The sequence below is a fragment of the Lissotriton helveticus genome, chromosome 8, assembly GCF_964261635.1.
Source record: "Lissotriton helveticus chromosome 8, aLisHel1.1, whole genome shotgun sequence".
NCBI lineage: Eukaryota > Metazoa > Chordata > Amphibia > Caudata > Salamandridae > Lissotriton > Lissotriton helveticus.
Genome location: NC_136069.1, coordinates 1,526,517,326 through 1,526,539,327, shown reverse-complemented (window position 1 = coordinate 1,526,539,327; position 22,002 = coordinate 1,526,517,326). Strand labels below are relative to the sequence as shown.

Below are 22,002 nucleotides of genomic sequence, written 5' to 3'. Positions count from 1 at the left end.
ACTTCACTATCCCCATGGCCAAGATTCATCAGCCCTTCCTTCAGTTTCTTTGGAATAATCACTTATAGCAATTTCAAGCACTCCCTTTCGGTCTCTCATCCGCCCCTTGGTGCTTCACCAAAGTTATGAGGGCTGCTGTATCTTATCTAGGATCAAGAGGAGTTTGTCTAATCATTTACCTCGACAACATCCTTATTATGTCCCAAGATCCCCATCAACTGGTCCAAGATCTGAATTTCACGATGAATCTTCTAGAAAATCTAGGATTCATCATAAACAAAGAAAAATCATCTTTGACTCCCACAATGTCCATGGAGTTTCTGGGATTCACGGTAGATACGATACGTTGTCTTCTTCTTCTCCTTTCAAAGAAAATATCAAAAATAAAAAAGGAAATAAGGTATGTTTTGAAACATCAAGACCTATCCCTGAGGGAACTTGCCAGACTCCTAGGCCTTCTATCGTCTTCCATCCAAGCCATATTTCCTGGACCCCTCAATTATCGGGCCCTTCAGAGGATCAAAGCAAGAGCCCTGAGATCCAGACTATGGTACGGAGACTGGATTTCCTTGGACCAAGAAGCCCGTTTAGAATTGGATTGGTGGCTGAACAACCTAGAAGCGTGGAATGGCAAAGCAATCTTCGGTCCAAAACCAGAATTTGTTTTGGAATCAGATGCGAGCCTTCATGGCTGGGGAGCCTGTTTACTCAATCAAAACACTGGTCGTATGTGGTCTCGAGAGGAATCTCTTCAACACATAAACTTCCTCGAATTGACTGCCGGGCTGTATGCCCTTATGAGTTTCAAACACTCTCTTCAGGGAAGATCCGTCGTTCTAAAGATGGACAATATGTCAGCTGTGGCTTATATTAACCTTCTGGGCGGCACAAAATCTGCGTATTTATCGAATCTAGCCAAGAAGCTTTGGATGTTTTGTCTGGAGCACATGATTTCCCTCAAAGCGGAATATCTTCCGGGAAAAGCAAACTTCTCGGCGGATTGGAACTCGAGGTTCCTCATGTATTACAGCGATTGGAAACTAAATGTTTCCGTATTCAATACCCTGAACAAGATCTGGGGTCCCCTAGAGATAGATTTGTTCGCAAGCAGATTGACATTCCAAATCGAGAAGTACTTTAGCTGGATGCCGACCCGGGTGCTCTGGCAGTCAACGCCTTCCTGCAATCTTGGAAAGAGATCCGAGGATATGCCTTCCCTCCCTTTGCCATGATTCAGAAGGTCCTACAGAAAGTGAGATAAGAACAATCTTGCCTCATATTGATAACCCCTTTCTGGACTTTTCAGGCTTGGTTCCCGACCATTCTAGAACTGACTTGCAGTCTTCCCTTTTGAATTCCTTCCCTAGAAGATCTTCTCACGGACATAGACGGTCGAATTCACCCCCTAACTCTGAACGGGAGTTTATCCCTTCTTGCCTGGAAAGTGTCGGGAGATCTAATGAAATCTCAGGCCTTTCGGGGACAGCTTCAATACTCCTCAGAGAATCTTGGGCACCAGGCACACACTACAGATACAATAATATCTGGAAAGTATGGGTACGTTAGTGCTTGGAAAGGAACTTGGATCCCTTGGAGGCCCCTATTGTTGACATAGTCAACTTCCTGGTCTAACAATATGAGAGGGGCCTGAGTTATAGATCTATCAATTGATATAGATCTGCTATTTCTGCTGGTCATATCCTCATCAATGGTAAGACTATTGGTAAAAGCGTCATTATCTGTAGAGTCATGAAAAGTATCCGCTTGAGGAGACCTCCTAAAGCCAGATATGAGACTCTTTGGGATGTCAAACTAATTCTCAACCTCTTCAATAATTGGCCTTCTAATTCTCTTCTTAACAGAAATAAACATTTCAAATAAAGTAGCCACTCTTTTGTGACTAATCTCTTGTAGAAGAGCTTCTGACATCAGAGCTCTGGAAATTTGAAGACGTTCTTGCAATGTGTTTGGTGTCAAATGTTATATTTTTAAGAGAACTAAAACTATGTCTGACTCTATCTTTTATCCTCGTGTCAACCTTTGTCCCAAACTCTGCGTTGGGGAGTGCATGAAAGAATACGATCGGAGGATGGTTCATCTTCGTCCTCAAGGCGTTAATCAATTGCTTATTTCCTTTATTAAACCCCACAAAGGAATTTCCTCCTCTTCTATTGCTAGATAGATCAAAACTGCTATGAGTCTTGCTGGTATTGATTTAAACAAATTTCAAGCTCATTCATTAAGAGGTGCTATGGCCAGTAAATCTCTCCGGTCTGGAGGTAAGTTGGATGACATCCTTAAGGCTGCTGATTGGTCTAATGCCAGTACTTTTGCACGTCATTATTGTAAACCTATTGAACACATGTCTAATGTTGTTTTAGAAAGCTACCAACATGCATAATGTAGCCTCCGGTCTTGTAATGAAATTGCGATTCTCGTATTAACATGTCTAGAGAATCTGGATTTCATTAAAGACACGGAGGCTGACATTATCCCTCCCTCCCACCCTCTGATGGTGTTTAATTGACGATGTTATTTATAACATTTCATTGTAATGCATTTTATTATTGTATTATCTTTGAATTTTTTGCAAATTATTTTTGCGAACTAATTTCCTTCCCTTTTCAGATAATCCTTGATTGCTGTTTTTTTTATCATTATCATCAATGGATTCCTTTACATCATTTATTTCCTCATAAATGGAATCCTTCACTTTTTCCATTTGTTCTACATCTGAAGATTATCTTGGACTCTGACGTTTCAAGTTCTTCTTTTTGGACTGCTCTCTTGCTCATTTAAAAGAGGCTGATTATTACTGTCTCATGGGCTTTATGTGTTGCCTTTATTCTGTTTTAGAACCTTATCTATTGTGATGTATGCGGCTGCTTGTGTCTGCATTAAAGGAAAATGCATTATATCAGCCTCCGTGTCTTTAATGAAATCCAGATTCTCTAGTCATGTTAATGTGAGAATCGCAATTCTGTTTTCAGTAGAGAGTATGCTGGAGCATGTTACTAGATTACATATACAGTACTGTTTTGGAGATTTAAATAAAAGAGATACAGTGCATTCACAATGATCAGTTAATTACCAGTGCTAAACCACACTATACATAAAACAAAACCACTACATGATGAATAATGTTGTAGTCATCAAGATCGATTATTAATTAGACATTCAAATGGGCTTTGGAAAGAATAACTTGTGCATACTATGATATGAAGACCCCCAATCTTGGCACTTGAAGTCACACAGTTTTAAATAAGCATGATTACACATTGCATGGTGACGTGATGAGATAAAACAGTTTGTTTCAGTACATCCAAGTAGCTTATGCATTTGCTAGCTGATAAGATGCAAAGCAGTCAAAGTGACATTTCGGCTTCATAAGGTCTTTTGTCACAACCTTCATCAGGACTTTAAGGAGGAGCAATTTCATTTTTTCTTTTGCAATGTTCTGGTTTTCTGGTTAATTAGAAGAAAGCATGGCATACAACACAGTTATGTAAAAGAAAGAACCCATTATTTCTTCATACTAGAAAGAAGGAGGTGTCACCTTCCCCTGTGCCACTGGGAAAGTCAGTTGCTTTATTAAAGGTGAAATAAACAGGTTTGTAAGCTATAAGGGGCATTTTGATGAGGGTTTTTATGACACTTACCAGTCAAAATCATTGTAGTCATTCTGTGCTTCACCCCAGAAGTAGAGGAATATCAAAGAAAGACAGAATGTGCCTATCAGCACAAGAAAGAACACATGCTCCCACTGCAAAGGGAAAAGAAATACTGTATAAATATCCCATCACCAGCACATCCTGCTTAAAATACCTAGTAACAAACTCCCATAGCAAAAGTGTCTGTGGTATTTGTGTGAGGCTTAAAAGTACTGTGTTAGCCAGAAGTAAAGCATTATTTAAAAAGAGGGCATGCAATCCTGCCAGGTTAACGTAATAAGGCAGTTATTGCCCATTTCATACACCTGACGTCTTTAGAGGGAACAGCAGTATTTCTGTATTTTACAGTGTGCAAACAGAAAGAAAGGTTTTGTGAAGAAAGATAAGAAGAATGCTGTTAATTTCCAAGTGGTGTATTGAATTGTCAGGCAGAGCAATTTCATTATCTCCTAGCTTACAGTGCAAAGGTCCTCACAAGAGGATTAGCTTCATATTATTCTCCACCTCTTTAGGGTAACAAAAGAGCCGGAGAGATGTAACCCTCCACATGCCTTGGGGATAACTAAAAAAGCTAACCTCCCTGGCAACATGCTTATGCACAGTGTGCGCTGCACCAGGTTCAAAGCAAGTCTTAGAACTTCACACACCTCAACCAACACCTCATAATGGGCCAAACTGCATCCAAAGCCTATTATTAATTCACTCCGAAAGGGAACCCAAAGGAAATTGGGCACTTAGTTGCCTAATCAGGGGTATGAAATGCGATATAAATGCTACAGCACAATACAATATAAAACAATATATTTACAACCAATGTAAGATGATGCTTTGGCTTCAGAGCAAAACATCAGGGGGAGTGGCCTGACGTTCCTTCAATATAATGTTTTTCACAGATAATTTGAATGGTAGACATCCCCGCTTTTAAATGAAGATGGTATGTACTCTCAACATTTGAGTGACACCTAGGGTATTTCTCAACTGCTTCCATACGTCACAGAATTAGTTACAAGTATTACAAAGTAACCAAAAGGTGCTTTGGAGTTAACATGTAGTTTGAATCAGTGAAAAAGGGGAAAAACACACTTCAAATAACAAAGGTACCTTACATTTTTTATTTTTTTATTTTAAAAAGGTACCGTAGCATCCAGGCTATGGAGTGTGACATGGCTAGCTCCAATTTGCAAGGTGAATTTAGTCGTGCAAAAGGTTGTCACAAATAGGCAAAGCGTTGTGGGTGTTCAGGAAAGAAGGCAGTAGTACTCTTTCAAATTGGGACACTTGTTATGTCTTCACTAACAGCAAAGCTATGTGACAGGGATGTATGTCGTTACAACCCATGCTATTACAACACATGCATTTACGACGCAAGTTTGACAACGCAAGTCGTTACAACGACTTGCGTTGTGGGGCGCTGGATAGTGAATAGTTTAATTTACTATTCCAACTCCAGTCTCGGTGGATAGTAGGGAAGGTGTTGGATAGTAAATTAAAACTATTCCCTATCCTAGAGCGCCCCCCAGCGCAAGTCGTTGTAAAAGTTGCGTTGTAATGGTTGCGTCGTAAAGGCACTTCGTTGTAAAAGTTGCGTTGTAAACGCTGTTCCCCATGTGACAGTGTAGAACGATCTTCATGTTAGAGGCTTGCCTGAGTGTAGAAAAGTCACTGCAGCTCAGAATGTAGCGGTCTCTCGTCTGGTCAGCAAGTCTCCTTCTGAGAGAGGACAGCTGAGCTTTTTATGGCAAAACGTAGCGTAAACTGAAAGGGCAATTCCTTTTGTTTGACTTGGCATGCCCTTTGTAGCTCTGGTCTAACATAATGAGTAACTTGCCAGATTTAGGGAAGGAAGACTGTAACTGAAGAGGATGAGATGAAATTGAATGAAGACCTTTCAATCTCACACCAGCTGCAAAAACATTTCAATTCAGTTGATATGTCTTACTGGTAGAAGTGTTCCCAAAAGATTTGATTTGTAGAAGACAAGTCATGAGAGGTGCATCACCCAACACACCCTCCACCTCACGCCATTCATTATTGGTGCCCCTCTCATCCATCTGATCGGCCACTGTAGCTGTGTCGCCTCCCGATACAACACGCAACTAGCAGGCGCGGCTTTCATGACTCAGGGGTTGGGTAGGGGTCTACACAAAAAACAATATACAGAAGGAGCGTTAAATATAAGACCAAGATTATTATAGATACAACCCAATTAACAGCCAACATGTTTCGCCTGCCCACAATACTGTACCAGGCGTCCAATCCAATGCACCCGGGAGCCGGTAATGCGTCGCTGAATTGGACGCCTGGTACAGTATTATTGCCAGGGTATAGAAGCATTAAGATAACAACAGACACAACTTCAGTATTTACAACAAGGATTAAAAGTTGAATATACTCGAGGAGCCCTGATGATGTCCCAAATGGGGACGAAACGTGTTGGCTGTTAATTGTGTTGTATCTATAATAATCTTGGTTGGAAGCTGACTGACATCATTCAGAATACAGAAAATTAATTAAACAACTGCAGCTTGGAGGACTTTTCTTTGGAGTTAACATCTCTGAATACAAATTGTAAAATTGTATACACAATATATTTTTCTTTGTCTTATATTTAAAGCTCCTTCTGGATATTGTCCTTCGGGATCATGTTCGCGCTATATAAAACTTAATAAATAAATGCATTCTTTTGCAGGGAGTGGCCATGCTCCGAATGTTCCATGTCAAGAAGTTATATATGTGTGGCTTCGTTATCAGGCAGGAATGCGCTGTAATATAACCTGATAGCACCCCCAGTGAAGCCACCAGGGGTATCACTGACACCCAATCAGATGGAGACTCAGTCATCCCCCAGCAGCACAGTAGTATAGGACAGGTTCCATTGCGACCCGCCAACCTATGGTTATTAGAGAGGATAGTGCCTGAAAGTACACTCTTCATGTTGCGCTATAAGCAAAGAAAACTGTAATAAACAAAGCCCCCTGGAGTCCTTTCCCGGCATGTCGCTGTACACATCCCATGCCACATAACGATTGTAAACACATGAAAAGATAAAACTCTTGGAAGAGGTAGTCCCATCTCCGAAACCACTAGAAAGAGCAGTATTGGCAGCCACACAGGTGTTATTGAACATAGTCAACAAGTACAGCACGCAACCTCTCTATGGCCTTACTGCTCTGAGAATATATCCAATAAACAAATCCAGGACAAAAAGGGAGTGCTTAAGGAGTCCGCAAAATATTTTTGTAAAATGTTCAAGTAGTTGATTTTGAAGCATTTTCTTAAGAACCTCATCCCATGTAAAATACAGTGTTTCCATCAAACGTTTTCTTTTATTGAATCATCAAGTAATACTCCAACATCAGTCCAGCCAATGCATTTTGTCAACAAAATGGGACTTCATCAGGGTTTTATTCAGTTCATCCGATGAATCATCGTCAAAACTTTATATCAAGCTGTGGTCAAGTTTCCTCTTTCTCGGAGGAGGAGCCAAGCCGGCGAACATGATGGCCGCTTAGACTTTCAGCTCCGCCGACCTTCTTGCTTTGTGCTTATATCCTGTGATTTATCCTGACTCCGAGCCGTGTCCTGCTGCGGGAGAAATGATGCTGCCCTCGTTGGCGTGTCCCCGGGAGCGCTACTAGCTGGGAAAGCGACGAAACGTCCTCGCCTAGTCTCCGGCCCTTTTGTGTCCATGAGACCGGGACATTGAGTGTGGGGGACGGCCGGCCCCTAATGGAATAACAACGGCCATCTGCGTTGGGGAGGAGTCGGCCGGACGGAGTGAACCCTTAGTACTGCCTGTTCCTTGCTGCAGCCATCCAGCCCACCCGGCGGTATCGTGTAACTGTGGGACATCGCGGATCTGGGGGACTACGTTGTATTTGGTTCACCGTCCCTGAGCCGCCCGGACAGTTCCTTTGTTTTCCCGAGGCTCTTTTTGGTGACATCTTGAGTTTCACATAATTGACGCCTGCTACTGAGGGCTCTGGGTCACGGCTGCGGGACCGGCGACTGCTGTGTCCGCGTCTGCGTCGCCAATCGTGACGCTATGGAGCCCGATGGTCCCGAGGTCCCGGTCCGATTTTACTCCGGTGAGTGGCGGTGTGGAGACCGGATGGACGCATGTGAGCGTAGCGTTCGGGCTTGTGAATCCCGCTCTGCCGAGGAGCCTCACGTAGGGAAGAGTGCTGGAGCCTCTGTATCTGGGGCAACGCTGGGTATCAGCGATGTTCTTGTTGCTCTAGGTGATTTGCGCATTGCCCTGAACTGTCGTGCCAAAGATCTGGAGAGTAGGCTGGACGCCATTGCTCCCACTGTGTACTGCGCTGGCTGCGATTTTCCTCGCTTGCGGGACACTGCGCCACACCCTGCACCCGAACGCGATGAGATGCTTTTCCCTGTGGATATGGGGACTTTGGAGGACCGGGATCTCATGCCAGCCACAGGGCTGATTGCTACCGATGAGGAATGGTCCGGGGATGGTAGCCCCGCGCTGTGTGTGGAGACTCGATCCCGTAAACGCCGCGTCCGGCTATTCAGCTGTGGACTTACGGGGTGACTCCCCCTCTTCTCCTGGAACTTATACTAACAGGCTGGTTAACAGACTTTGGTGGCTTATTGTTGCGCTTGGGTCCTTCCCGAAGGGTCTCTGATCGCACATTGTTGCTTTTGGCTGGCTTTGGTGGGCAGCCCGACGGATTCCCATGGACACCCCCGTTCACCTACTATATCCAATAGGGCGGCTGGCCGGCTGGACTCCGCTGCCACAATCGATCGCATGGGGCAGGGCTGAGGATATTCTTTCGAGTACTGGTGTGCAGACGGCTGGTGACCACGCGGGACAGGCTGTACAATGACTGAATCGAATGTTGGCTCTGTATTGATTTGAGGGTCTCGGCTCGGAGGGTGGGCGCCTGGAAGCTCATATCCTAATTTTCTCTCCTCCTCCGCTTTTCTTACTTCTCTTCTTCTTATATTTCTCCTCGCTTTTCTATTTCTTCTCTCTTCTATATTTCGGGTTTAGATACTGGGCGACAGGCACGCTGCTAGGGGGGGTAGGCCGTAGCCATCTACAGGTGTGGGGGGTGGGGGGTTGGGGGAGGGGTTTTATTGTTTTTTCCTAATTTGTTTCTATGGCCTTTTTCTTCGCTCTTTTGGTTTTCCTTTTACTTTATTCTTTCTTTGGGTTTGGGATCAGTCGGTTGGGTTATTCCCTGAGTTTTCATTGATTTGTCGTAATCTGTGTCCTAGCTGTTGCTGCATTATTGGTGTAAATGGGCGGGCGCCTAATTGATGCTCGTAGTAATTGTATGCATGTATATCCTACATCTCTGATGCGGTGCCCATGTCTTATTTGTGATCGTCTTCATTATGCAGGACTTATTGTTTGGCTCGCCCATTGTATGATTATATCTTACGGTTAGGCACCTGATTCCCACATTTCTTTACGTCATATTGGAGCTTTTTACGTTCTTGATGTCATCCTGATTTAAAAGTAAAATTAAACCTCACCTATCCGGAAATATGATCGATGTAGGCCGTGATACTATGTCTTTGATGTGCTGCCGTGCCCCTGGGATGTTCGGCTAAATAGCGGTGTACACTTTTGCGTAAATAAAGGTTTAAAAAAAAAAAAAAAAAAAGTTTCCTCTTTCTCTGTGGGTCCTGTGCATTTTACAAAGACGGATGCAAATCCCATCCACACAAAACCTTCTTGTCTATTGTCTACTAGCCTGGGAGTGAGGGTCGGACCAAGCCACTGCGAGCATTCAGATGCATGTGTGCCATTGTCCAATTCCGACCCTCGATCCGAGTCCAGCACTGCAAAAGGGTTACGACTAGTTTCAAGTTTTCAAGTTTTTTATTAGTTTATCACAGTTACTTAAAACTATTGCTGTACAAAGTCTACTTTAGCATGAATATAAAATTTTGTTTTTAGCACATTTATCAAGTAAAAACAAGGCTAAAAAACAATTTACAACGACTATGTTGGAACACGTTCGCCACCACTTGTGCCCGCTCTTCCCCTCCCTGCCACACCAGGGGACGACCACCTGGCTGCCGAGAATGCCGCCTGTGACTGGCACCTCCCACACTCTCACAGCGCATCACTATCATCTGCTGGAAAGGGGACCCCCTTCCATTGTAGCCAAGCATTCTATGCAGTTTGGAAGCAGTGGGCCACCTCGTCATCCACCATCCACAACGTGGTCGGTAAGGGCAAAGCATACTTCATGGCCAGTGTATGCAGCTGGCGCTTCACAGCCATGTAGAAATTATGACGTTGCTGGTCCTCTGCTGTGCAGTCAGGATAGGCAATGAGGATAGTGCACTCATAGTGCCACGGGCCCTTGGTTCGGAAGTGCAGTAAAATGAGAACCCTTCCCCTATAGTTCAACAGGTTGAAAATCACTGGGGGGGGCTAACTCTGGGCAGAGAGGGACGCGCTGGGACATGGTGCACCCTTTAAATAGAGAACAACTTGGGGAGGCAACCCTGTAGCACTGTGTTTAACAGCCAGCCGTTCAGAAAAAGTTCCATTGTAGGGCCCTCAGATCATTCAGAAAAGCCCAAAAGACTGATATTGTTGCGCCTTGAGCTGCCTATCCCCGTCCTCAGCTCAGAATTGCAACTGCAACACCTCCCTGTGCAGAAGTTGAAGTTTTGATTGCACCTCCTGCAGCGTTGGTCACATTGACATAAGGGAGCACTCCGCTCATCCACTTTCCCATCGGTTTTCTGTGCTCCACCCAGAGGAGGTTCACCTCAATGTTCACTGCATCGATTTTTGACTCAAAAGAAGCCCCTGTGTCTAGAACTGCTTGCAGGATCTTCTCAAATTCTCCGGAGTGGGTGGCCAGAATGGTTTCCAGTATACTCAACACAGGATGGGCCAGCTTGTTCTGTTCAGGCTTCATCATCTTTGTAGGTGAGGCCACAATGCCCAATGGCCGACTTTCCAGTTTTATGATTTTACTCCAGCTCCCTATTGTAAATGTGTATAGTAGTCGACAGTCTCTTGAATCACCCGCAAACACTGAGGGAGAGAGTTAGGCCCAGGGGCAAAGCCAGCCACTCATGGGGCCCTGAGTAGGCGCAGGCAAGGAGCACACCTGCAATGTGATATAGCTAGGACAAGCACCACAAGATCCCAACAGCTCCGGCCACACTACAAAAACCAGGCCAGGGCACGCACGAAATCCAGCGCTGGGGATGCACCAATACAAGGCCTAGCTGAAACATTGTTCACCAGCCCTCGCGTTGTCCCAAAAGATGCAGGGTTATGATGGACCGGGTGGGGGGGGGGAGGGTGGAGTACACAAGCTGAAATTAGTAGGGAGATGCAGGAAGGCTAGACACCCACTCAGGGGCGGCTTTAGGCTCATGGTGGCCCTGGGCATGGAGCGTAGGTAGGGGGCCCCCAGAGGAACAGGGAGGAGGCCCATGAAGGAACACAGGCGCGGAGGCCAGTGAAGAGGGGGGGGTCAGCGTGTTTGGATGTGGAACAGAGCCGGAGGCCGCCAAATCCCTGCCAGGGGCCGCCACGCAAATATGTATCCATCCTCAGAGGATTATTATATTAACGATATATATTGGTGTGGTGGCCCCTGGGGTTTGGTGGCCCTGTGCAGGTGCACAGCCTGCACATGCCTAAGGCTGCCCCTGACCCACTGCCTCTTTAGGTTCCTAAGCTCACCTCGCTATTCCAGGGAGAAAAGATCCTGAGTGGGGCAGCAAGTCCCCGACGCCACTCAGCAAAATACGTCCCTCAGGGCCCAGGCTGCAATTCTCCCAGTGGCAGCTCCAGCCACAACTCTCGCCAGCCACTGCTCGTTTTCAAGGCGGAAGGGTCTGCTCCACTTCAGGCCACCCCCAGAGCATTGGTTCCCTGCGTGCAGAGGCGCAACTAGAGCCGAATTTCGGGGGGGGGGCTAAGTAAAAGTTTTGGGGGGGGGCTGAACCTTTAATCAATAGGAAGAGTCGAGCTGCAGGTCCTCCAACAAGGGGTGAAACAACAGTGTTGCAAAAATGTTAATCCATCTCTAAGAAGAAGGAAAGGCAGAATCTGTCGGAAAGGTAAACAGAGCTTTATTTCACAAGTGATTTCCAGAAGGGTACATTTCAGAATACCGCTAAACTGTCGGTCCTCATACTTAATACACGCCGTTCCCATTCAAACCACAACACACACACGAGACACAGGATCTACATTCATACAGCACGCGAACCACAACACGCGACACTCACACATTTAAATCATAACAAAGCATGCACATTGTTTGTAGATGACGCGCATGCATTCACGCGTGTCATTCCAAACAATAACATACCACACACCTCCCTCCTTTTCTTTTTTTTTTAATGTAAGAATGAAGTCTCTGAACCAATCTGGAGCCCTGCGACTTCTTGAACTTCTCAACAATTCTTGTGTATTAGAATCAGAACTACCCGAAACAGTAGCTGATTCAGGTAACCCTAAACTATTAGTAGTGACATCCAAAAACACATTAGATGAATCATCTTCAGAAAAGTGCTTGCTATTATTAAATTTTGAAACTCTACTAAAATGCCAAACACTTCCATCCAGTACTCTTACAGCGTTCCTAAATACTTCAATTACTTCAATTGGATCAGACCATTTTGCCAACCCTTTATGTACATAACTTCCCTTTTTTAATCTCACAAAATCTCCTACTTGAATAGTAACATAACTTCTTGTCTCCTTTTTTGACAATTCATTCTTCATTTTCTCCTTATAAGCATCAACTTTATTGCGAATTTCTCCAAAATCCACCTCTGCAAAATCAATGCGACCACTATCCTTATTCTTTAACCACCAAGGAACAAGATTGGTACTGGGTTTCCGCCCTCTCAACAACTCGAAAGGAGATAACGAGGTAACAACATTAGGAGCGGTTCTGTAAGACAATAACATGGACTGTATCGCCTTATTCCAGCATAAGCCACCTTTGACAGCTAATTGAATCGCTTCCTTGACTACTCTATTGAATCTTTCTATCTGGCCGTTGGCCTCTGGGTGGAATACCGCTATTCTTTTATGAGAAATACCACATCTACTGAAATAACTTTCCATTTGCTTACTAACAAACTGTGGACCGTTGTCCGTTACTACCTCTTGAGGAATACCCTCTCTACAGAAAATATCATTCATGAATTGTATAATGGCATCACTGACCATCTTTATTTCCGGCCATTTTGAAAAGTAATCTATCAACACTATGCCAAAAGAATGCTGTTGTGGCAGCACACTAAATGGTCCAATAATGTCAATGCCAAGTTTATTCCAAGGTGATGTAGGTAACTCTACAGGTTGTGGCACACTGGGCAAAGCCTTTGCTGTTTTATCACTATTAGCACATAATCCACATAATTTCACTTGTTGTTCTACAAAATAATCAATACCAGGCCACCAAAAATTGTTTTTCAATCTCCTCCTAGTGATTTATATACCAAAATGCCCTTCATGAGCTAAATCAAGAAATTTCTTCCTGAGACCAAAAGGTGGAATAAATTTGTCACCTCTTAATAAAATACCATTTTCTATGGCCAGTTCATCTTTAATTTTATGATAGCTCATTAAACCTCCGGAAAAATTTCCTCCTTCAGGCCAACCCTTCAATATATATTCTTTCACCTCTTTAAGTTCTAAGTCCTTGTTCATTTCTTCATCCCATGTTTCGTCCTGTACTACTGAATTATCTCCAAATACTAGATTGACATCACTGAAAACATGTGCAACTTCACACTCATCTTTATCAATCACATCAGATTCCTTGCATGCCAATGGAAGTCTTGACATGCAATCAGCATGAACATTGGACTTCCCAGGAATGTATTCTAAAGAATACTGAAAATGTTGTAACCTGGAAGAAAGTCTTGCTAACATAGAAGAGAGTGTACGCCCCCCACCAGGTGGCAATATGTGCACCAAAGGTTTATGATCTGATTTAATGATAAATTTTGTTCCCCACAAAAAAGGTCGAAAATGTTCTGCTCCCCAAACGCACGCCAAAAGTTCTCTTTCCATTACAGAATAATGTCGTTCCGACTCCCTTAATGTCCTTGAAGCATATGCTACAATCCATTCTTTGCCCCATTCCTCTTGAATCAACACAGCACCCAATCCACAGTTACTTGCATCAACCATCACAATACATTTTTTTCCAATCACAAATGGTTTGAGGCAAGGTGCTCTAATAATCATTGACTTCACAGCATTGAAAGTTGCTGTCATAGAATCTGTCCACTCAAATTTAGCATTTTTCTTCAAGAGCATCCTAAACGGATCAATTACAGTTGCATAGTTTTGGATAAATTTAGCATAAAATTCTACAAGTCCCAAAAAGGCTACCAACTGTTCTTTGTTTTGAGGAATAGGTGCTTTGCTAATGTTTTCCAAATGTGAAGCTTTAGGTCTAATACCATCTCCACTAATGCAATGTCCAAGGTATTCCACTTCCTTTCTCCTGAACTTACACTTGGAAGCACAAAGTGTTAGACCTTTATCTAACAGAGCATTTAACACTTTAAGTAAATTTTTGCCATGTTCATCTCCATCTTTCCCAAAAACTAAGATGTCATCTTGAAACGCAATTGCTCCAGTCAAACCAGCCAAAGTCTCTTTCATCAACCTTTGAAATACCGCAGCTGCACTTGCTAGCCCAAAAGGCATCCTACAAAATCTATATAAACCCTCAGGTGTAATAAAGGCGGTTAAGTCCCTTGAGTCTTCATGTAGGACCACTTGATGATACGCACTTGCTAAGTCCAAACAGGAGAATACTTTAGCATTGTCCAAAGTGGAAACCATTTCATGTAGGTTGAGTAAGGGATGTGAATCCACACAAATAGCATTATTCAAACTGCGTAAATCTATGCATACACGAAGATCTCCCCAGATTTAATTGAAAACACAATAGGTGAAACCCAAGGGGATGACTCAATAGGTTCTATTATTTTCTTCTCACACATATCATTGAGAATTTCCTTTAATTTTAGTCTATATGAAAGAGCAACATTCCTGACTTTATGACGGATGGGCAAGGCATTTGCATGTATCTTTATCCGATGTTCAAATCCTTTGTATCTTCCTAAATCATTGCAAAATAACTTAGGGAATTTTCCTTTAATTCCTGAAATTAACATATCTTCTTCCCCTTTACTTAGCACAGCATTACTTGGCTCAGAATCAATAGAGTAAACAGGAGGATCAGCATTTGGATCAAGCTTCATTCCAAGTTGTTCCTGGTGTGGCCAACCTAAAAGTGAATCACCAGAGTTTGTAATATATACTTTTCCATGTGTAGAACGACTCTTGAATTTAAGTTCAGCTATAAAATAACCAATGAGTTGCAATCTATGGCCTGTATAGGCGCTTGGTGTAATATCTGGTTGCATTAGATTACCATTAGGCCAATTGGATCTAAATAAGGTATCAGGTAGAATGGTATACCATGAGCAAGAGTCTACAAAAACTTTAGTAGATATTCCATCAATAATGATTTCACAAGAAGGAAATTGTTTGACTTTAGGTTCTTTAGTTATGCACATTATAGTGTTAACATCAAATTCACAATCACTTGAACTCTCTTGCTCTTGATCTTGAACTAAACTGACTTTTCTTGGTGCTGATCTACAGACTTTTGAAAAATGCCCCTTTTTTTCACATCTTGAACATACTTTGTCTAAAGCTGGGCATGACTTTGAGTTCCCTAGGTGGTAACCACTTCCACATCTAAAACAATACATATTGTACACTCTTGTGTCAGGTCTTTGCCAGTTATTCATCCTTTGATCTGATCTTTGCCAATTATTCATTCTCTGATCAGGTTTTTGCCATCTGCTTCTATTTTCACCTTTGTATTGGTTATCATTCCATGGATTAATAGTCTTTTTATACTTATCCGAATCCTTAAATTTGTCATTTTCTTTAATAAGCATTGATACATCTGGTTTATTACTGTTTTGCGATCGAATTTCATCCACAAATTTCTCAGAGTGCTCTATTGACTTGGCTATCTCAATCGCAGCATTCAAAGTCATGTCAGAAGTTGTCCATAACCTCTGTTGTATCTTTTTGTTGTTGGTACACATGAGAATCTAATCTCTTAGTACTTGGTCATAATTAATGTGTTCAAAGTCACATGTAACCGCTAATGCTCTCAATGCAGAAACATAGTTGTCAATAGATTCATCTGTTTGTTGTTTCCTAGAGTAGAATTTAAATCTTTCCATGACCATATTAATTTTCTTCCCATATCTAATGGAAAGTTGTTTAGATGCAATTTGATATACATTCAAACTGGAAGTATCACTTAATGGAGGTAAACTTTTAAATTCTTTAAGTGCAATCCCTCCTAGACAATGCTTTAATAAAGCTAATTTCCTTTCTGCTCCACAATCTTCTTCCTCTAGAACTTCAACATAAGCTAAAAACATAGGTTCCCAAATGTCCCATTCAATTGGAGGATCACCTTTAATAGTTAAAAAAGATGGAGGAGGCTGAATCCCCGTCATATTTATATATATGTATTTATATTAAACAAATTAAATTATTTGTACTGGTTTTTTTTTATAAAAGAAATGTGACTCGCAATTTTGTGTGCGAATCACAGAAGTCACTTACTGTTCATCATATCGTGGCAGTGATGGTGATTATTTGTATATCCTCTGTAAATATTTCCACAGTAGATATTCTTGAATTGTTTACAATTCTTGTTGAATCGATAGTCAACTGAAAATAGGAAAGCCGATTCCTCACAAATGCAGCATTACAGATCAATATCCAATGAAAAGATTCATATGAAAACCATTGCTGCTTTCATCCAATAGAAAGGAAAAGCGACCTCCAATAGGAAAAGCCAATAGAGAAATCTTCCGTGTAAGTGACCAATGAAAACGCGGTATGAACGAAATCCAGAAAATTGTTCAATAATCTATTGTAAACACACGTAGGAACGTGTTCCAGATCGTCGCCAGTGTTGCAAAAATGTTAATCCATCTCTAAGAAGAAGGAAAGGCAGAATCCGTCGGAAAGGTAAACAGAGCTTTATTTCACAAGTGATTTCCAGAAGGGCACATTTCAGAATACCGCTAAACTGTCGGTCCTCATACTTAATACACGCCGTTCCCATTCAAACCACAACACACACACGAGACACAGGATCTACATTCATACAGCACGCGAACCACAACACGCGACACTCACACATTTAAATCATAACAAAGCATGCACATTGTTTGTAGATGACGCGCATGCATTCACGCGTGTCATTCCAAACAATAACATACCACAAACAGCAAGGCCTAATTAACATTCAAATGGTCTTTTAAGGACCTGTGAAATGTTCGGGAGTGGCTGTGTGTGTGCCCGGGATCTGTCTCATCCCGGGCTGCAACACACGACGGGGGGGGCTGAAGCCTGGTGAGTCCAATGGGTGTTGCGCGCCTGCCTGCGTGGCACCGTTGACAGGAAGCGCTGATTGTTCTGGCCTCAAGACCAAAAGTTTCCCACATACTGAAATCAAGCATCGCTCGAGATCTTGAGCGACCACGATATTTGGCTCATAACAGCTACACGGTCTATTTAAATCCCCCCCCCCTCGTTTATGGTTCTCCCCTTGGCTTACTTCTGTGTCGAAGCCCTTCAAGATTCCGTTGTGTCAAGCGCTCTCCGATTCTCTTTGGAGTTTGTTACCTCTGGTTTCCCTCAACGCATTCACATTGCCGCATAATGTGCAGCCGGCGTGCTGCGCTCCTCCATCGCAGTTTCCCTTTCCACCGTGGTTTGCCATGCTGTTATGGGCTATCATCTGCTGTGCCTTTACTGTTCACTTATTAGTTATGTTATGCTGTTTTTTCCATTGTCACCTATCCCTGTTTCTGGGCAGCACATCTGCATTCCATGTGTCATCCATGACAACACAATGGTCTGTTCTGTCCAGCTGCACTGTTGGAGTTGGAGGTTAGCTGCTGCGTGGGCTGGTGGCCAGCCTTTCTTCTCCTGAATAAATATAACCAAAGGACGATGAGCGTTTATTGTACTTTTTACCACATACCTTCCCTGATACTCTATAGATCCATTGGTCTGTTATCGGCTCAGTCGGGCACCTCATACATGTTATAGTCAGTTGTGGAGTCCAAAGCCATTGGATTCCTGACCTTTGCTCCTGTTGCAGGAACTAAGTGTCCCTTATTACACTCCAGATGACTTTGGCTTTGTCCAGCTGATTTAGGCTTTTTGTCAGTGCGTATTCTTCTCTTATAACGAGCCCATCATATGTAATCATCAATTCCCTAAATGTGTAGGTCAGTGCACTCGTCACAGATATTTTTATTTTGAAAGCTTTGTTTATTCTGCTTTGTTCATCATCTCAAACTCAGGAAGAGCTCAAAATATCTATATAAGTAGCTGTTGTGGTCGCAAGGGACATTTTTGAGTTCTTCTTTTGTGAACTAAGGAACCTCAGAAGGAATTAAGGTTTATTTCTCCAGGGACTTCGTCAACTTCAGAAGCTCGATTCTTTATTTTGTGACACCTCAGCAATTCCTGGACACAATAATCTGGTGGGAGCACTTTCTAATGTAAAACTGTATCCAATTCTTCCTTTAAGCAGATGCTTTCCTTATATCTCTGGACAAAGTGAAAAAGTTCTGTGGCATTTTTTGTAGTGAGTGTGAGGCAGTCGTGTGATACCAGACCAGTGACACTCAAAGTCAAGTACCTGGCCAGCATTCAGAAGTCGAGGACGAGATGTCTCTTGGCCATCCATAACCATTGTCCCCTGGTGGACTGCATCGTCTACAGTTAGAATTTCCATACTGATGTCAGTGCGGACTTTCTAGGGACTAAGGGAAGTATTCTTCGCTCCCATAGAACCAAAAAAACTCCATGTGAGTATGAATCCGACAGCCACCCCAGCTGCACCAGCCTCTGGCCTGCCTCCACGTGGTCTGCCTGGGGCACACCCCCCTTCGCTGCCCAGCGGTGGGAATACCAGTGGGCCGTGGGGTACTCCAAGGGTCGCACCACCAACTTCAATATGCGGGTTCTGCTTGCTCACGGCACCCGGTCTAGCGATCCTAGGCTCGCAAACTGGTCGGCCTCGCAGATGTCAGCCACACGGGCGATGAAGGCCGCCGGCCAGGATGGCGCCGCCTCGGGCCTCACCCCAATGGCCCCCTGCGCTCCTCACACCCAGCAGGTACCAGCGTGTCTGCGCTCTCGGGTGTTACAGGCGTTGAGCCGATGCTTCAAAGTGTTTCCCCGGGCCCCACGAGAAGCTCCGTGGATTGCGACTGCTTTGGCCGCCATCTTAAACGCCCCCAGGAGCTGCCCCCTTTTCAAGTGAAAATGCCACCAAGCTTTTTTCTGTCCCTCAAGCTATCGCTTTCAAAAGACTGCCAAATATCACATTACCCTGGAAGAAAATTTGGGTGCAAATATCAGAAAGACTCTTCTTTAAGAAGGTGATTGGAAATTATTTTCTGTCAGCACAAGTTTTACAAGGCTTGAAGAAGGGTTTGTTAGTTTTATGAGGTGTTTAGCCCTTCCTATATATATGAAACACATTGGCTTTACAGACAAATAAAAATGCTTTGGACCTGCAATTCAGAGACCAATCCTGAGGTAGAAGCCTAGAAGGGTAACAAATGGTAGAGGCAAAATCTCTTGGAGAGGAGGTCAGCACCCCCTCAAACTCCTTTTAAATGTTGTGTAATAGGAAGGTTGGAGATATCCCTTATGGGTGGAGTTTAAGACTATGCACCTTGCAGACTGACTGAAAGACCAAAAACGTGATGGATATGCTACATAAGCTGCTGTATCAAATATATTTTAGAACTGCTATGTATGCAGAATGCCAAGCACAATGGTAGGGAATAATTGTGCATGAAATATGAATCTATAAGCGAATCAACTCTAAAGAACAGATAGCAAATACTGACTTTGCCAATGCCGGCTCGTTTTAGAAACAGCCGAAGAGCACTAGCCAAATGAGAAATATTGACTTTGACAATGCTCATTTTAATCTCCTAAGGAGCACATATTCAGGTTAATAACAACAACAAAAAAAACAGTATGTTATATTTAACTGGAGATGACGGGTGCATTTGGAGCTTAAAAAATGGCTCTAAGTTAGTCGTGTTTTCTTTTTTAGATGACCTCAGACGCAGTGTAGACAGGATAGATACAGTTGCTCTAATTTTATTAGGCTTATCAGCAGTGTTTAATACCATTGACCATACTATCCTCCTCTCAAGACTAAACATTCTGGGCTGTGATCAGGCGATCTGGTGGTTTGAGTCATCTCTCACCTCAGGGTTGCAAACCATGTTTCTTCTTTCACATCTGATTCGAAGTCAGCATCCTGTTCAGTCACACAGTGGTCTATACTTCCACCTTTACTTTTAAACATTTATATAGCCCCTCTAGCATCATTCTTGCATGGGCTGGATGAACAATACTACATGTATGCCAACAACACACGCATTTATTTAAATTGCACCATTCAAACCCCCCAATTCTGCTTCAATCCTGGCTCATGCTAAACTGGCATTTATACCCTAACATCAGTTCACCGTAGGATGTCAATCAACTACTTCAAGTTAAATCCCACAAAAGCTGAGTAACTGATTGCCAGGAATGATATTCCGAAATTGCAGCCTTCTATCTGGTCGGTCATCATGGGTCCTTGTCCAGAGTCCTCCAAGGTAGTTTGCAATCTAGGTATTTACCTGGATGCTGATGTATCCATGGGGCATCAAGTCTCCATAATTTCCAGTGCATGCGTGTGGCAATCAAAACGTATCAAACAAATCTCGCCTTAGATTGACTACAATTTCCATGTTTCAATTTTAAAAACTCTGGTACTATCCCTCCTGGACTATGGTTTGATTGATATCCGGGACTTTCAGAAAAGTCCCTGCTACATCCTCAACTAATTCAAAATGCTGTGATCCACTTTATCGCAGGTACCCCTTGTCACAAATGCAGATCTCCTTTTACATTGGCTGTGCATCAAGAAAAGGATTAACTTCAAGGCCATTGGAATTCTACATTGTATAATCAATGGATTAGCCCCTCAGTTTGTGGCAATTAAATGTACTACGTACCAGATGCCCAGGGCATCAAAATCCAGAGGTGCCTATGTTCTTATTATCCCTAGAATCCAGACCAAAACATTTGTTGACAAGGCGTTTTTGAGTTGGCAGCCAGAGAACAGAATAGGTTTGCTGGAGCGGGGATCAATTTAAATAAGATGGTTTAACATCTCTATCTCACACCAACAGGATGGATCCCCGCTCGTGGTGTTTCCCTCTACTTCTCGGCGACAGACCTTTGCGGTCGTTCATGAGAAGATCAGGAGCTATACGTCACATATATTAAAATCACAATACTATTTCTAAGTTCAGTCAATAATGAGAGTTTTGATAAGTTTTATGGGATTTATTAACATTAAAAGGTTTAGTAAGTTATTTTTCTTTTATCCAATTATTTCAAAATGCACCAATTAGATTACACAATTGATAGTAGAAAATGTGGTTAGAACAAGTCATATCAAATAATGCAATTCAGAGCATTACATAAAGGGCAGAATCCCTAGTCTAAAGAATGGGACGAAATGGGTGTTAGCAGGAACCAATTGAGAGTTCAACTTCGAGAGGCACGAGTGAAAGAGGGCATGAAGCTCAAATTCGATCAATTAGTGTCAGCTTAACTTTCCCATAAAGAGAGGTTCAACATAGCCAATTAATCATGCAATAGTAGGAGAAACTGCAACCATCACAGCCTTCAGCATAAAGCTGTTAGCATTTAGCTTCAATGCAGACAAGTGGCATGGGTCTTAAATAGCATCAGGGAAAAGTGTTAACCTACTCTGGGACATGCACTAGTAAAAACAGGCGAAAGAAATTTTGCAGTTCATGTTGCTTCTTCTCCTCCACTCGTCCAATCATCTTTCGATTCTTCTTGATAGCAGTCTAGTTCCAGTCTTACCTACGTCTACACACATTGGGTTCACTAAGAATTATCTTGAAGTATGAAACACATTTTAAACTATGTCTACATTTCAGGCTTTTCGATTCTTAGGCCTCCTTCCAATCGATATGAGAACATTCTTAACCATCTGATGAAATAAATTGTATGTTAGGCTAAACAATAGGCTATGTGAAATAAAAACATCAACTGCAACTAATATCATTCAGAACCACATTTCTTTGTTATGAAATAAGGAACAGTAGGTTAAGAAAAATCAACATTTTCTATTCATTCATTGTATTTATTGTGTGAAATAATATTAAGTCAGTCTATTCA

The 22,002-nt window shown here is 42.8% G+C and overlaps 1 protein-coding gene across 1 annotated transcript in view; it reads right to left on the bottom strand.

Moving 5' to 3' along the window:
• Window positions 1–22,002, bottom strand: part of GDPD4 (glycerophosphodiester phosphodiesterase domain containing 4) — a 371,535-nt gene that overhangs the window by 174,789 nt on the left and 174,744 nt on the right. Inside the window, exon 3 of the mRNA XM_078658510.1 lies at window positions 3,660–3,763. Coding sequence (XP_078514636.1) covers window positions 3,660–3,763 — 104 coding nt within the window. The remainder of the gene's footprint in view (window positions 1–3,659; window positions 3,764–22,002) is intronic.